Source organism: Camarhynchus parvulus, chromosome 26 (assembly GCF_901933205.1).
Source record: "Camarhynchus parvulus chromosome 26, STF_HiC, whole genome shotgun sequence".
NCBI lineage: Eukaryota > Metazoa > Chordata > Aves > Passeriformes > Thraupidae > Camarhynchus > Camarhynchus parvulus.
Genome location: NC_044596.1, coordinates 4,226,831 through 4,241,569, shown reverse-complemented (window position 1 = coordinate 4,241,569; position 14,739 = coordinate 4,226,831). Strand labels below are relative to the sequence as shown.

At 54.7% G+C, this 14,739-nt stretch overlaps 1 protein-coding gene across 6 annotated transcripts in view; it reads left to right on the top strand.

Annotated features, from left to right (window-relative positions):
- ATP2B4 (ATPase plasma membrane Ca2+ transporting 4) overlaps positions 1 to 14,739 on the top strand; it is a 53,350-nt gene that overhangs the window by 21,869 nt on the left and 16,742 nt on the right. For all 6 annotated transcript variants that reach the window (XM_030965580.1, XM_030965585.1, XM_030965584.1 and 3 more), the window contains exons 3-12: positions 4,661 to 4,858; positions 6,015 to 6,272; positions 7,842 to 7,967; positions 8,213 to 8,341; positions 9,794 to 9,829; positions 11,660 to 11,821; positions 11,924 to 12,138; positions 12,506 to 12,748; positions 13,591 to 13,725; positions 14,391 to 14,497. In XM_030965580.1, the coding sequence (XP_030821440.1) occupies positions 4,661 to 4,858; positions 6,015 to 6,272; positions 7,842 to 7,967; positions 8,213 to 8,341; positions 9,794 to 9,829; positions 11,660 to 11,821; positions 11,924 to 12,138; positions 12,506 to 12,748; positions 13,591 to 13,725; positions 14,391 to 14,497 (1,609 nt within the window). The remainder of the gene's footprint in view (positions 1 to 4,660; positions 4,859 to 6,014; positions 6,273 to 7,841; positions 7,968 to 8,212; positions 8,342 to 9,793; positions 9,830 to 11,659; positions 11,822 to 11,923; positions 12,139 to 12,505; positions 12,749 to 13,590; positions 13,726 to 14,390; positions 14,498 to 14,739) is intronic.

Genomic DNA, 14,739 nt, shown 5'->3' with positions numbered 1-14,739 from the left:
GGGATGGGCTGAGGAGCTGCTCCCCACAGCCCAGGTGCTGCTCCAGCCGTTCCCTGTTTAATCATTGACGGAGTGGGAGGGGAGGTGTAAGGGTTGGAGGGCACTGGCGAGGTGGCCAGGTGCCACCTGCAGCTGTTGGTGGCACTTTGGGTTAGGGACAGGAGCAGTGTGTCCCCAGAGGGGGTGGGGGATGCACCCAGGGATGGGGAGATGGGCCCAGGTTCCTCCTGGACTGAGGCTGCTCCAAGGCAAACCTGGCAGCACAGCTGGAGTGGTGACAGTGACACCTGGGGTCACCTCTGGGAGGATCTCAGGGTGTCACCTCTGCCCTCACGGGCTGGGCTGGCTTTTGGGGTCCCCTCATCAGCCAGGCTGGTGGCACTGGTGGCACTGGGGGTGCCTTGGCACTGCAATGGAGCCTTCCCTGGCACTGAGGGGGTGCAGGGGGCAGAGAGGCCCCTGATTCCAGCTCCGAGGGGATTTCTGGAGCTGTGGGATGGGGGCAGCCCTAAAACTGTGGGATGGGAACTCAGCCCTAAAACTGTGGGATGAGAACTGAGCCCTAAAACTGTGGGATGGGAGCTCAGCCCTAAAACTGTGGGATGGGAGCTCAGCCCTAAAACTGTGGGATGGGGGCAGCCCTAAAACTGTGGGATGGGAACTCAGCCCTAAAACTGTGGGATGGGAGCTCAGCCCTAAAACTGTGGGATGGGAACTCAGCCCTAAAACTGTGGGATGGGGGCAGCCCTAAAACTGTGGGATGGGAGCAACGTGGGATGGGAGCTCAGCCCTAAAACTGTGGGATGGGAACTCAGCCCTAAAACTGTGGGATGGGGGCAGCCCTAAAACTGTGGGATGGGAACTCAGCTCTGGGGCTGTGGGATGGGACTGAGCCCTAAAACTGTTGGATGGGGACTCAGCTCTGGGGCTGTGGGATGGGAACTCGGCTGTGACAGTCTGTGGGATATTTTTAGTGCTGCAAGGGGGGGATTTGCAGCTTTCCAGCTGCGAACGGGACCGGGAAGGACAGACAATATCGGGATGTCGTTAGAGAAGGGGGGGAAATCCCGGTGGAAATACAAAGCCCAGGTCACAAAACAATGTGCTCAGCCCTGCCAAAGTGGGATCACGCTGCTTTGGGGTGGGAGGAGAGGCAGGAGGAGAACCCAAAAGGATCTTTGAGGGGAGGTGAAGGGTTCAGTCCCACCCCGATGCCCCTGGCACGTCCCTCCCATGGAGCTGAGCTGCCCCAATCCCAGAGAGCACAGAAAGGTTCTCTGCTCCAAATCCCCGGGGATTTTTGGGAAGAGCAAAAGCCCAAGGGGACCCGTGGCACCTCTGTCTGACCCCACTGAGCAGGGGTCACATCCCAGCTCCGTTTTATCCCCATCCCCATTCTCGTTGTCCCTCTGCTGATCCCCCTGCTGGGGTGGCACAGGGCCTTGTCCTCCTGTGTGTCACCAGCCCGGGGTGTCCTGCCAGCACCCCTGTCCTGCTGTAGGACCGTGCCTGGGAGTGCTCTGATCCCATCTGGATCCGTGTGGCTCCCGACCCTCGGTGCCACCCTGTGCTGCAGGCCTGGCTGTCCCCTCTCCAGCCTGGCACTGTCCTCGTGGGCAAACACTGGCCATGGTCCCCCAGAGCCCACCTTGGGTGGCCCTTGGGCTGCCCAGTGTCACTTTGGGGTCTGCTGGTTCTGGCAGCTCCAGCTCTGCCCCAGGAGGTGCCAGCAGACCCCAAACCCTCGAGGCAGCTCCCAAAGTGGCTTTGGGGTGCCGTGGGGTGTGACTCTGCTGAGTCACCTGTGTCCCCTGGGTGCCAGCGCAGCCACCCTGACTCACCCAGGGCTGCCACCCCCGGCCCCATTCCTGCAGGGAGGCTCCTTGTGCCACCCCACAGCCACTGTCCCCAGGCAGATGTGGCACTGGTGACAGCTCCCTGCTGTCATGTGTGGCCTCCACCCAAAATTTCTGCCCCATTTCCTGTGCTAATCCTGACCCCAGAGCCTGCAGTGGCCCCATGGGTGGCACCTGCCCAGGGCTGCTGCTCTTTGTCACCTTCTGATCGGCCCCCCAGGCCCTGCAGTGGCATTTGGGTGGCACGGGCTCTTTGTCACCCTCCCTGTGCACAGAGCCATCAAACCCCCCCCCCAGTTAGGGTGGGGGACAGCCCTGGGATCATTCCCATGGGTGGGATCTGCTTTGGGACCGCTGTGGGACCATCCCGTGTCCCCATGTGTCCCCACGTGTGTCCCCACGTGTATCCCAGCTGGCTCCATGGCCATGAGCCACATTTTCCACCCTCTGCTGGGGAATGGAGGCCGGGACATCCCAGGATCCTGCTCAGCCTCCTCGTCATGGCTGGGTGGGGACACCGCTGTGCCAGCTGCCAGCTGTCCCCTCCCTCCCTGCAGCTGGGCTGGAGCCACCGCGGGAGCAGCGTGGGATCGATCCTGCAGCTTCCTCCTGCTGCAGGGACACGGGGCTGGCACGGGGATGTCCCCAAAGTGACACGGGGCTAGCACAGGGTGTCCCACAGAGTGACACAGGGTGGGCATGGATGTGTCCCCGAAGTGACACGGAGTGGTCACAGGGGTGTCTCCCCCAAAGTGACATGGGGCTGGAAGGGAGATGTCCCCAAAGTGACACAGGGCTGGCGCAGAGGTGTCCCACAGAGTGACATGGGGTGGGCAGGGAGATGTCCCACAGAGTGACACAGGGTGGGCACGGGAGTGTCCCCAAAGTGACAGGGCTGGCAGGGGGTGTCCCCACAGAGTGATACAGGGTGGGCAGGGAGGTGTCCCCAGGAATGACTCGGAGCTGTCCCCTGAGTGCAGGACCCGGGTCCCCTGTCACTGCCAGGCTGCTCCAGGCACCACCAGGATGTGCCCAGAGCCATTCCTGGAGCATCCCGGGGCCTGGCAGTGGCCCTGGGGACATCTTAAGGTGGAGAAGGAGGGGATGGGGGGGTCCCTTAAGGTGGTGCTGGGGACACAGCTGTGCCACTGTCACCATTGCTGCCTCATGGCCTGGTGCCCCACCAGCATTTATGGCTTTATTCGGGGTGGCATTGTCACTTTGCCACTGTCACCCATTGCTGCCTGGTGGGACCCCATGAGCATTTATGGCTTTATTAGGAGTGGCAGTGTCACTTTGCCACTGTCACCATCACTTCCTTGTGTCCTGGTACCCCTTCAGCACTTATGGCTTCATAGGGGTGGCTGTGTCACATTGCCACTGTCACCCACTGCTCCCTCCTGCTACCCCCCTAAACATTTATGGCTTTATTAGGGATGGCCGTGTCACCACTGTCACCCATTGCTGGCTCATGGGTTGGAACCCCCTCAACATTTATGGCCTTATTAGGGGCGGCCGTGTCACTTTGCTGCTGTCACCCATCACTCCATCCTGACACCCTGTCAGCATTTATGGCTTTATTAGAGGTGGCCACATTGCCGCTGTCGCCCATGGCTGCTGGCAGGCTCTGAAGGGGCTCAGGCTCCCTTTTATTCGCCATTTTTCCCCATTTTCCCCCCATCCTCACTCCCAGCTCCGTGTCCTGCTCCCTCCCTGTGTCCCACCTTTTCCCTGCAGCACCAGCCCAAATCCCAGCTGGGATCTGCTGTCCCCAGGGCTGGGAGAGGCTCCTGCAGCTCCAGGGGCTGCCAGGGACAGGGCTCAGGTGGCCACGGGCACTGCCAGTGCCAGAATTGCCCAATTTGCCCAGATTTGCCCAGAATTGCCCAATTTGCCCAGATTTGCCCAGATTTGCTCAGATTTATGGCTCATTTGATGTAAACAAGGCCACCAGTGCCAGCTGGCAGCACCTGGGCACTCGCCAGGCTGCAGCCTGGTGTCCCCTGCCCAGGGGTGACAGTGACGTTCTCCAGGCTGCAGCCTGATACATTATTTATTTGTTTGTTTATATTTTGGGTTTATTAATTATTTATATTTTGGTTTTTTATATTTTGTTTTATTTGTTTATATTTGATATATTTCTATTTTATCTTTTAATGTATTATTCACTTAATTAATTCCTTTGTCTATACTTTATTTATTTCTATTTTATAAATATCTATTTTATCTTTTAATGATTAGTCATTTAATTAATTCCTTTGTTTATACTTTATTGATTTCTATTTTAGTTATTTATACTTTATTTATTTATGTTTTATAATCTATATATTATTTATTTATATTATAGTTGTTTATATTTTATACTTGATGTAATTTCTATTATTTATTTGTCTCTATAGGTTTATTTTATTTATTTGATTATACTTTATTTATATTTTATTTCTAATTTTATTTATTTGTTTATACTTTATATTTTAATTTTTATTTCACTTGTTTATAATTTATTCATTGTTATTTTTATTTATTTGTTTATACTTTTATTTATTTATAGTTTATTTTAAATTTTATTTTATTTGTTTATACTTTATTGATATTTAAATTTTTATTTCTTTTATTTATTTGTTTATAATTTATTAATTTTTATTTTTATTTTATTTATTTGCTTATACTTTATTTATTTACCCCTTGTCTCCCCTCTGCCAGCACCTCACATTCTCTAGGTTGGTCAGGGAGCTGCTCCTGGATGAACTCCACAGGGACAGCGGTGGGATTTGCCCTCATCCCTGTTCTCCCCACCCCTGCAGGCCTGTCTGGGAACCCCACGGACCTGGAGAAGCGGCGTCAGGTCTTTGGCCAGAACTTCATCCCCCCCAAGAAGGCCAAGACGTTCCTGCAGCTGGTGTGGGAGGCGCTGCAGGACGTGACGCTGATCATCCTGGAGATCGCAGCCATCATCTCCCTGGGGCTGTCCTTCTACCACCCCCCGGGAGGGGACAACGAGCGTGAGTCCCGGGGCTGGGGACACAGGGGTCTGTCCCATTCCCTGTGGGGATATCCTGGGATCTGCCCCTTTCCCTGTGGGGGGACTCTGGGATCTGCCTCATTCCTTGTGGGAGCAGGGGTTTGGGATGGGGACTAGTGGGATCTGACCCCTTCCCTGTGGGAGCACTCTTGGATCTGCCCCATTTCCCATGGGGATATCCTGGAATCTACCCCTTTCCCTGTGGGGATATCCTGGGATCTGCCCCTTTCCCTGTGGGGATATCCTGGGATCTGCCTCATTCCTTGTGGGAGCAGGGGTTTGGGCTGGGCACACCAGGGTCTGCCCTGTTCCTTGTGGGAATGGGTTTGGGATGGGGACTTGGGTCTGCCCCATTTCCTGTGGGGGCACTCTGGGGTCTGCCCTGTTCCCTGTGGGAGCAGGGGTTTGGGATGGGGTCTGTGGGATCTGCCCCATTCCCTCTGGGAGCAGGGGTTTGGGTTGGGGGCATTGGGTTGGTGGCATCTCCCCTATCTTTGGGGTCTTTGGGGGATGACCAATTATCCAGTGGGGAGTTCTCTCCGGGCACTGTTTGGGGTTATCCAAGCAGGAATTCCCTGCTCCAGGCAGTGTGTGGGGTTATCCCATGGGAATTCTATCATATGGAGTTATCCCATGGGAACTCTCTCATATGGGGTTATCCCATGGGCTCTCTCCCGGGCAGTGTGTGGGGTTATCCCATGGGAATTCTATCATGTGGGGTTATCCCATGGGAGCTCTCCCAGGCAATGTTTGGGGTTATCCCATAGGAACTTCTCTCATATGGGGTTATCCCATGGTATCTCTCCTGGGCAATGTGTAGGGTTATCCCATGGGAACTCTCTCATATGGGGTTATCCCATGGGTTCTCTCCCAGGCAGTGTTTGGGGTTATCCCATGGGCACTCTCTCATATGGGGTTATCCCATGGGAGCTCTCCCAGGCAATGTTTGGGGTTATCCCATAGGAACTCTCTCATATGGGGTTATCCCATGGGAGCTCTCCCAGGCAGTGTTTGGGGTTATCCCATGGGCACTCTCTCATATGGGGTTATCCCATGGGAGCTCTCTCATATGGGTTATCCCATGGTTTCTCTCCCGGGCAGTGTTTGGGGTTATCCCATGGTTTCTCTCCCGGCAGTGTGCGGGCAGTCCACGGGCGGCGTGGAGGACGAGGGCGAGTCGCAGGCGGGCTGGATCGAGGGCGCTGCCATCCTGTTCTCCGTCATCATCGTGGTGCTGGTGACGGCCTTCAACGACTGGAGCAAGGAGAAGCAGTTCCGGGGCCTCCAGAGCCGCATCGAGCAGGAGCAGAAGTTCACGGTGATCCGCAAGGGCCAGGTGATCCAGATCCCCGTGGCCGAGATCGTGGTGGGGGACATCGCCCAGATCAAGTACGGTGAGTGGGGCTGGGGCTGGGCTCCCCCTTGGAGCCTCTGAAGCAGAGTAGAAACCCATTTTGATTCAGGTGAAATGTACATTTTTGAGTTGAGTCTGTAGTTAGGAAACAGCCTGATTGCAAAAGCCTAGGCTCAGAGAAACTGCTTCAGTGAAAGAGATAAAGAGGAGGAGACAGAAAGTGATAGAGAGAGACTGCTGTGAGAGCGGGTCAACCTGACCTAAGAATTCTTTCTGATAGAGAAGAACCAGCAGCAAATGTCACGTGAAATTCGTAAAAGTGAATATGTATGAACCTATGGTGAAATTGTATGCATATGTATTTGAGAGGGGGATAAAAAGGGACCTGAAGTTCTCAGAGGTACCCATGTCATTTTAGGAGAATGATTCCCACATGTGTCCAGCGCTGTAACAAACATAGCGGCTTTACAACTTTCACAAAAGTTGTGCAGTTTTGATTATCTCCACAAAACGCCTCCTCCCTCCTTCTCCAGCCCTTCTTCCTTGAGGACGAGCAGCAGCTCCTCTGGTTGCTCCATGGAAATGGTGCTTGGAGGTGATGGAGCTCCATGGCAGCATTTTCATGGAGTAACCAGCTCCAGTAACCAGTGGAGCTCCATGTGCTCCACTCACCTTCTCTTTTTGGCCTGGAGCTTCAAGGAGCTGCTGAATCATAATTAATTTATTTTATTAGTTTGTGTTAGTTTATTTTCCCAACCTTGTCCCTGTTGACGATGTTTCCTTATCCAGGAGATGTTGAGGAATATATCCTTGGCCAGGAGATGTTGGGGAGTGTTTCCTTATGCAGGAGGTTTTGGGGAACATTTCGTTATCCAGGAGATGTTGCTGGATATTTCCTCATCCAGAAGATGCTGGGGAGTGTTTCCTTATCCAGGAGGTTTTGGGGAACGTTTCCTCATCCAGGAGATATTGCTGGATATTTTCTTATCCGGGAGATGCTGGGGAATATTCTGTTACCGAGGAAATTTTGGGAAATATGTCCTTATCCAGGAATTGTTGGGAAGCATTTCCTTATCCAGGAGGTTTTGGGGAATGTTTCCTCATCCAGGAGATGCTGGGGATTATTTCCTTACCCAGGAGTTGTTGGAGATTATTCCCTTGGCCTGGAGGTGCTGGTGGATGTTTCCTTATCCAGGAGCTGCAGCCCTTGGGATCAATCAGGCCCTGCTCCTCGTTTCCCAGGGGGAATATTCCTCCCATTCAGGAAGGAGATTGATCCAACACTGTGTTTGTTTTCCCAAGAGCTTGATTCCGTACTTGGCAGGTGGATGTGGTGGATTTTGGATGCATCAGGAGCTCTGGGAAGGATTCATTAAAACCAGATGGGGAAACACTGAGCAAAATCCTCCCCAGGAGTCTCCAGCAAGGATTTGGGAGCTTTTGGATTTAATTTGATTGCACCTGTCCCTCACAAACCCCACCTGCTGCTTCTCCTCCCTCCAGAGCTGCTCTGAGCCTGAGTGTTGGATCCTTTTGGAGCATTCCTGTGGGATGGGGCAGGCAGGGCCGAGCCCAGGCTGGGCTGATCCCTGCTTTTCCTCCTCTCCAGGTGATCTGCTGCCAGCGGATGGGATCCTGATCCAGGGCAATGACCTGAAGATAGATGAGAGCTCGCTGACCGGGGAGTCAGACCAGGTGAAGAAATCCATGGATAAAGACCCCATGCTGCTGTCAGGTGAGGGCTCTGGGATGGATGCAGGGCTGGGATGGCATCAGGGTGGGCCCTGCTCTCAGGGAGGTGTCCAAGGCCAGGCTGGACAGGGCTTGGAGCAATCTGGGATAGGGGAAGTTGTCCCTGCCCGTGGAGGGGGTGGAACAGGATGGGGTTGAAGGTCCCTTCGGAGCCAAACCAGTCTGGGACTCTGTGGGGTGGGAGCTGGGGGTGTCACCTGTGTGCCCATGGCATTCCTGCCCTGCCAGGTACCCACGTGATGGAGGGCTCGGGCAGGATGGTGGTGACTGCCGTGGGCATCAACTCCCAGACTGGGATCATCTTCACCCTCTTGGGAGCAGGAGGAGAGGGTGACGAGGAGAAGAAAGTGAAGAAAGGTAAGAAGATATCCTGAACCTGCCTTTTCCTTCCTTTCTCCCTTTCCTGGGAAGCATCCGCAGGCTCCTCCCACATCGGGGTCAGCTCTCCTGGCCCAGGCAGCGACAGGGAGAGGTTGGGGGTCCCTCCCTGTCCCCTCCACCTGGTCCCCCTGCTCCCAGACGTCTTTGGGACCCTTCTCCGGCGCCCTCCTCTCCATCCTGGAGCTGTGGGGTTGGGCGATCAAGGATCCCCCAGGAAGAGGGGCTGGTGGCAGCGCCCCTGCAGTGCTCTTTGCCCACCCTGTGGTGGTGGGGAGGTGAGGCCTGGGTGCCCACAGGGTGTTTTTAGCCCATCCAAACCCTGCAGGACTTGGCTGAGGATCTCCTGAGCATTCCCTGAGCTCCCTGGGGCAAAGGAGGGGATGGCAGGAGGCAGAGGAGAGGTGGGACAGCAGCCAGGCTGAGGTGTTCCCATCGTGCTGGCTCTGGAGCACTCTCCTGTCTCAGCAGCTGCTTATTCCCTGCTGGGGAAGCTCCCTGTGTCCCTGATGCCCTGCTCAGCAGGTTTGGCCTCACTGGGATCAGGCGCTGGCAGCAGCATCAGGCTGGTACTGCCAGCTGCTCCGGCATCCCCGCGCCAGGGAGCCCTTCCCGGGAGGCCATGCCAGGCGGGAGAGGCTCCCGGGCTGTGCTGGCTGCCAGCTCCCAGCTCTGCAGCTGGATCCTCCTGCCTTCCCCAGCTCCCAGTTCTGGGTGTGGATCCTGCCTTCCCCAGCTCCAGGATCACTGAGATTTTGGAGCTGTGGAGCTCTCAGGTTCAGCTGCCACCATGGAGGTGGCAGGACAAGGTGCCCTGGAAGTGGCACTGGGAATGGCACTGGGAGCCACCCAATGCTTGGAGCTTTCCCAGCCTTCAAGCTCAATGGTTTTGAGCAGAGCAGGCCAGGGGGTGCCACCAGTTTGTCCCCACTGGAGCTGTGGGGTGACATAAAGCCCTTGTCACCTGAAGCTGGTTGAGATGCAGCAGCTCTGGGCACCCCCATGTGCCACCTGGACAGATTTTGGGAGCTCACACCTCCCTGCTCTGGGTCTGGTGCTGCCCACGGTGGGGAACAAATCTGTGCTTCCCATCCGATCTGATGGCAGCAGGAGGGAGGGCCCTGGAGCTGCAGGAGGGTTTCTTCTCCTGAAAATCTGCTCTGTGGCTTCTCCTCCTGAAAATCTGAGGCACCTCCAGCACCCTCGAGGCACTGCTGGGGTTTGGGGGTGATTTACAGGTGGGGAAAAGCAGAATCCTTGGGACAGGGGTGCCCAGGGCAGCCCGGGAGCTCTGGAGCCTCGAGCTGTGTGTGGACCAAGGCGTGGTGGTGTCCAGAGGGTGCCCACAGGAGTGGCCCCTGGGAGCATCCCAGCTGCATGGGGAATGTGGCTCCTTGTGCTCAGCCCTCCCCCCTTTCTCTCTTTGAACAGGTAAAAAAAGCGGAGCCCCCGAAAACCGCAACAAAGGTAACGCCAGCCTCTCCATCCTTTGAACCAGCACCACACTAACTACCAAGCATTCCTCCTTCCTCCTTCTTCCTTCTTCTTCCTCCTTCCTTCCTTCTCCTCATCAGTCTGTGCTCTTTGCTGCTCCGGCGGGACTCTCGCCTCGTTTCTCCAGGACAGGGTGCAACGGTCCCATGGTGTCCCCAAAACCCCAACCCAGGGCAGGGGATGCCTTGCTGGGACTGCCCAAAAACAGAGGCCAGACCAAATTAAGGGAATAAAAAGCAGTTTTATTTATTGAAGGGCCTTCAGGTACATTTAGGGCAGATGGAGCCCACCCAAAAATGGACCACAGGTCACGGGGTTTTCACACTTTTGTATATTGGGGGTTAATCTGCCAATTACAGCTTCAGGTAATGAAGCCATTGACCCCAAATTTGCTCCCCCAACTCCCTTTTGTTCCCATCTCTCAGGGCCTGACCAGTGAGGTGTTGATTCCCAGGCCTGGAGAGGAATTGTTTTGTAAAAATGGGAAAGCAGCAGCTCACACTGTGTGTGGAGTTTAGAGTTAACCACTAAAGAATTACAGAATTATAAATGTATGGAAAAGATAAAAACCAAAATCTTAATGCATCACTGGGATGAACCTTCCCATTGTTCCTGTGTGGGGAAAAACCATTTTTCAGAGAGGATTTCTGGCAGAGCATCCCTTCCTTGGGATCACTCCACGAGTCCCAGCAGGGATTTGGTGGTTTAAAGCTGTCCCTGCACAGGGTTGGCGTTCAGGGCAGAGCTGGAGGTGCCCTCCTGGCATTCCTGGGATGAGATCTCCCCCAGGGCCTGGCCCAGGGGACGCTTGCACCCTGTCCTGCCATGGCCTCGACTCCGTGAGCGTCTCCTCGGCAGTGTTTCTCACCCTGTTCTTTGCAGGCTGTGGAGGAAGCCCCATTTCTGCACCTCTCTCTCCACCCCTCTCTTTCTCTGTTTCTCTCTCTGTTTCTCTCTCTCTCTCAGCAGTTTGAGTTGCCCTCCTTAAGTCAGCTGTGTCCGGGTGCTTTGTTGTGTCCGTGTCGGGTCTCTTGTCACCGTGGAGCTGCTCCGGGGTGGCCTCCAGCCCAGGAGGGGACAGGTCCCGGGGTGGCCCTGGGGCCACTGCTGCTCCTCCAGCTCCACCAGCTCAGCAGGAGCCTCTGGTGGGCTGCCTATCCCTCTCCAAAGCTTCCAGGCTTGGGTTTGCCCAGGGCAGCCTTCCAGCTGGCTTAGCCCAGTTTTAGGAACGGGAAGCCGGGCTGTCTCGGGTCCCAAAGGCGTGGTGGATGGCTCCAGGCTGGGATTGGAGGATTCCTGGCTCCCTGCTCTTCAGTCTCCATCCCAGTTTCTAACCCTCCCCTCCATCTCACCCCCTCCGTCGCTTCCCTGGCGAGCAATTCCTGCTGGGCTGCCCACAGGGCACTGCAGAGGTGGCACTGGGGGAACTGGGGACACTGGAGCATCTCTGGGCTCATCCCAAAGCACTCCCAATCCTCTGCAGGCTTAGAGGCTGGAAGAGACCCCAAAATCTGGCCTAGAGGGTCTCTTGCAGAGGTGTGACGGGTGCCAGAGTCACCTCTGAGGATCCCTGATCTGTGGGCAGGGGGTAGATGACAGAAAAGCAGCCCGGAGAGAGGTGGCAGGGCCCTGGACACGGAGCTTCCATGTGCTCGGACGCGTGTGTGGTCGGGAGTGGTTCTTGTCCTGGATTTCTCTCTCTCTCTCTCTCTGCCACCACCATCCTCCTCCGTGGTGTCCTCCAGCCTGGCCTGGGGCTCTCCTGTTCACACGTGGTGTCTTCTTTTGCCCCCCGGGCTGTAGCTAAAACTCAGGATGGTGTGGCCTTAGAGATCCAGCCCCTGAAGAGCCAGGAGGGGGTGGAAAACGAGGAGAAGGAGAAGAAGAAGGTGAAGGTGCCCAAGAAGGAGAAGTCGGTGCTGCAGGGGAAGCTCACGCGCCTGGCGGTGCAGATCGGGAAGGCAGGTGAGTGACAGTGACAGTGACAGTGACCCCGAGCTGGTGGGGAAGGGCTGACCCTATGTCCTCTCTGTCCCCTGTGTCCCCTGACCTCGTCCTCGTCCCCAGGGCTGATCATGTCGGCCATCACCGTCATCATCTTGGTGCTCTACTTCGTCATCGACACCTTCGGGGTGCAGAAGCGGCCCTGGCTGGCCGAGTGCACCCCCATCTACATCCAGTACTTCGTCAAGTTCTTCATCATCGGCGTCACCGTGCTGGTGGTGGCCGTGCCCGAGGGGCTCCCGCTGGCCGTCACCATCTCGCTGGCCTACTCTGTCAAGGTGAGACCTGAGGGTGAGGAGGGACTGTTGGAATATCACCAATATTGTGGACAGGACGTGCCTGAGCCTGTCTGGCCCTGCTGCTGAACCAAAGAGCAGCAACTTGGGTGTTTCACCCCACAGACACTTTTGGCTGGCTGGGTGTGTGGTGTTTCACCCCACAGACACTTTTGGCTGGCATTGTGTATGTATGGTAAGCACAAAGGCAGTGGCCACGTTAGAAGCAGGATCATAGGTGAAATTTGCTATAGTCTGCTAGGATTGAACTTCTTTTCAAAATCAATTGCGTTATCAGAGGCAACTTTCTGAAAGGGAAAGGGGTGACTGGGGTGAGGTCAGTCAGCCCTGACCTTCTCGCTGCTTGCAGAAAATGATGAAGGACAACAACCTGGTGAGGCACCTGGACGCCTGCGAGACCATGGGCAACGCCACGGCCATCTGCTCGGACAAGACGGGCACGCTGACCATGAACCGCATGACCGTGGTGCAGGCCTACGTGGGGGACACCCACTACCGCCAGATCCCCGACCCCGAGGCCATCCTGCCCAAAACCCTGGACCTCATCGTCCACGGCGTGGCCATCAACTCTGCCTACACCTCCAAAATCCTGGTGAGCTGCAGCACCAGAGCTTGGCTGTGTCCCGATGACTTGGGAGGGTACCAAGGCTGGACGGAGTTAAAGGGATAAAGTAGGGTTTGTTAAAATATAGTGAGAGTGACCTCAGAGCTGGTGGGGAAGGGCTGTCCCTGTCCCATCACCTTGTCCCCTCTCCTGCCTTCAAGGATACACCTTGGGCAGTACAAGAGCCCGTCCGTGGCTCACCCAAGATGGACACCTGGTCACGAGTTTTCACACTTTTATTAAGTTTTGGTCCATGTCCATATTGGGGGTAATTGTCCAGTCACAGCAGTCCCATCCTCCCAGTTTGCTCTCCTCAATTCTCTGTTGTTTGCACATTTTGGGGCTGAAGCTGCAGCGGTGTCCTTGGTTCTGGGGCTGGAAAAGGATTCTTTGGTATAACTGAGCTGTGAGGAGAACGTGTGAAGTTCAGAGTCATATCCTAAGGCAGTACAGAGTCTGGAAAATAAAAAAGCTTAAACTTAAGGCATCATTCCATCCATCGTTCCATCCATCCTTCCATCCATCATTCCATCCATCCTTCCATCCTTCCATCCATCCATCCATCCATCCATCCATCCATCCATCCATCCATCCATCCATCCATCCATCCATCCATCCATCCATCCATCCATCCATCCACCATTCCATCCATCCATCCATCCATCCATCCATCCATCCATCCATCCATCCATCCATCCATCCATCCATCCATCCATCCATCCATCCATCCATCCATCCTTCCATCCATCCTTCCATCCATCATTTCATCATTCCACCCTTCTCCACACCTGGGTTTGGCATCCTTCATCATTTCTCCCTCCTTTCTGCAGCCACCAGAGAAGGAAGGGGGGCTGCCCCGCCAGGTGGGCAACAAGACCGAGTGTGCCCTGCTGGGCTTCGTGCTGGACCTGAAGCAGGACTACCAGGCTGTGCGCAACGAGGTGCCCGAGGAGAAGCTCTACAAGGTCTGGAACAGAGTAGAAATTTAGCAGGGTAGAAATCCATTTTGGATTTAGGTGAAATGTGCTGCTTTGAATTATTAAGTCTGGAGCTTGCTAGCATAGATGAAATGTGCTGTTTTAACTTGTTTGGGCTGTTAACTGCTGTGCTCACAAACTGCCTCAGCTAAGGAAAAAGAATGGGAACTCCCAAATTAAAAAGGGAGATAAGAGGGGCCCCTTGAATTTTGAAATGAAGGTGAGAGCCTAAGCTGAAGCTACAAGAGACTGACAGAGTGATCAGAGAGTTCTCTGTACAAGTTGTAACTTGAAACCAGTAAAATGAAAATACATAAACCTGTAATGAATAGGACCTAGAGAACCTATTTGAACCTATAATGAATATACATAAACCTATAAGGAATAGGACCTACAGAACCTATTTGAACCTAAACCTATAATGAATAGGACCTATAGAACCTATATGAACCTATAATGAATATACATAAACCTATTGTGAAACTCTGCATATGTACAAGTAAGGGGGATAAAAAAGGATCAGGAATTCTCAGGGGGTGTCCTTTAGGAGGAACAATCCCCACATGCATCCAGGGCTGTAATAAACATACCAGCTTTACACGTTTAAAAGTTGTGGAGTTAAGTTTTGGGTTTTTTTTTCCCCCAAAAATCAGGTCTACACCTTCAACTCCGTGCGCAAGTCCATGAGCACCGTGCTGAGGAACAGCGGCGGCGGCTTCCGCATGTACAGCAAGGGCGCCTCCGAGATCATCCTGCGCAAGTAAATCCTGCTCCTGCCCCAGCCCCTGGGAATCCTGGGCATCCCACGGGGCAAGGGGGCATGGGGGTGGGTGCTGGGAGGTGCCCAGTGGGGTTTGGGGAAGCTGGAGGGAAAGGGGGTGTCCAGATGGAGTGCCAGGAATGGGTCTGGGAAAGTCAGAGGGTGCTGTGAAAAAGGGACGGCCCCTTTTTGTAGATGGGGTGCTGGGAATGTGCCAAGTAATTTTTGGGTGGGTTTGGGAA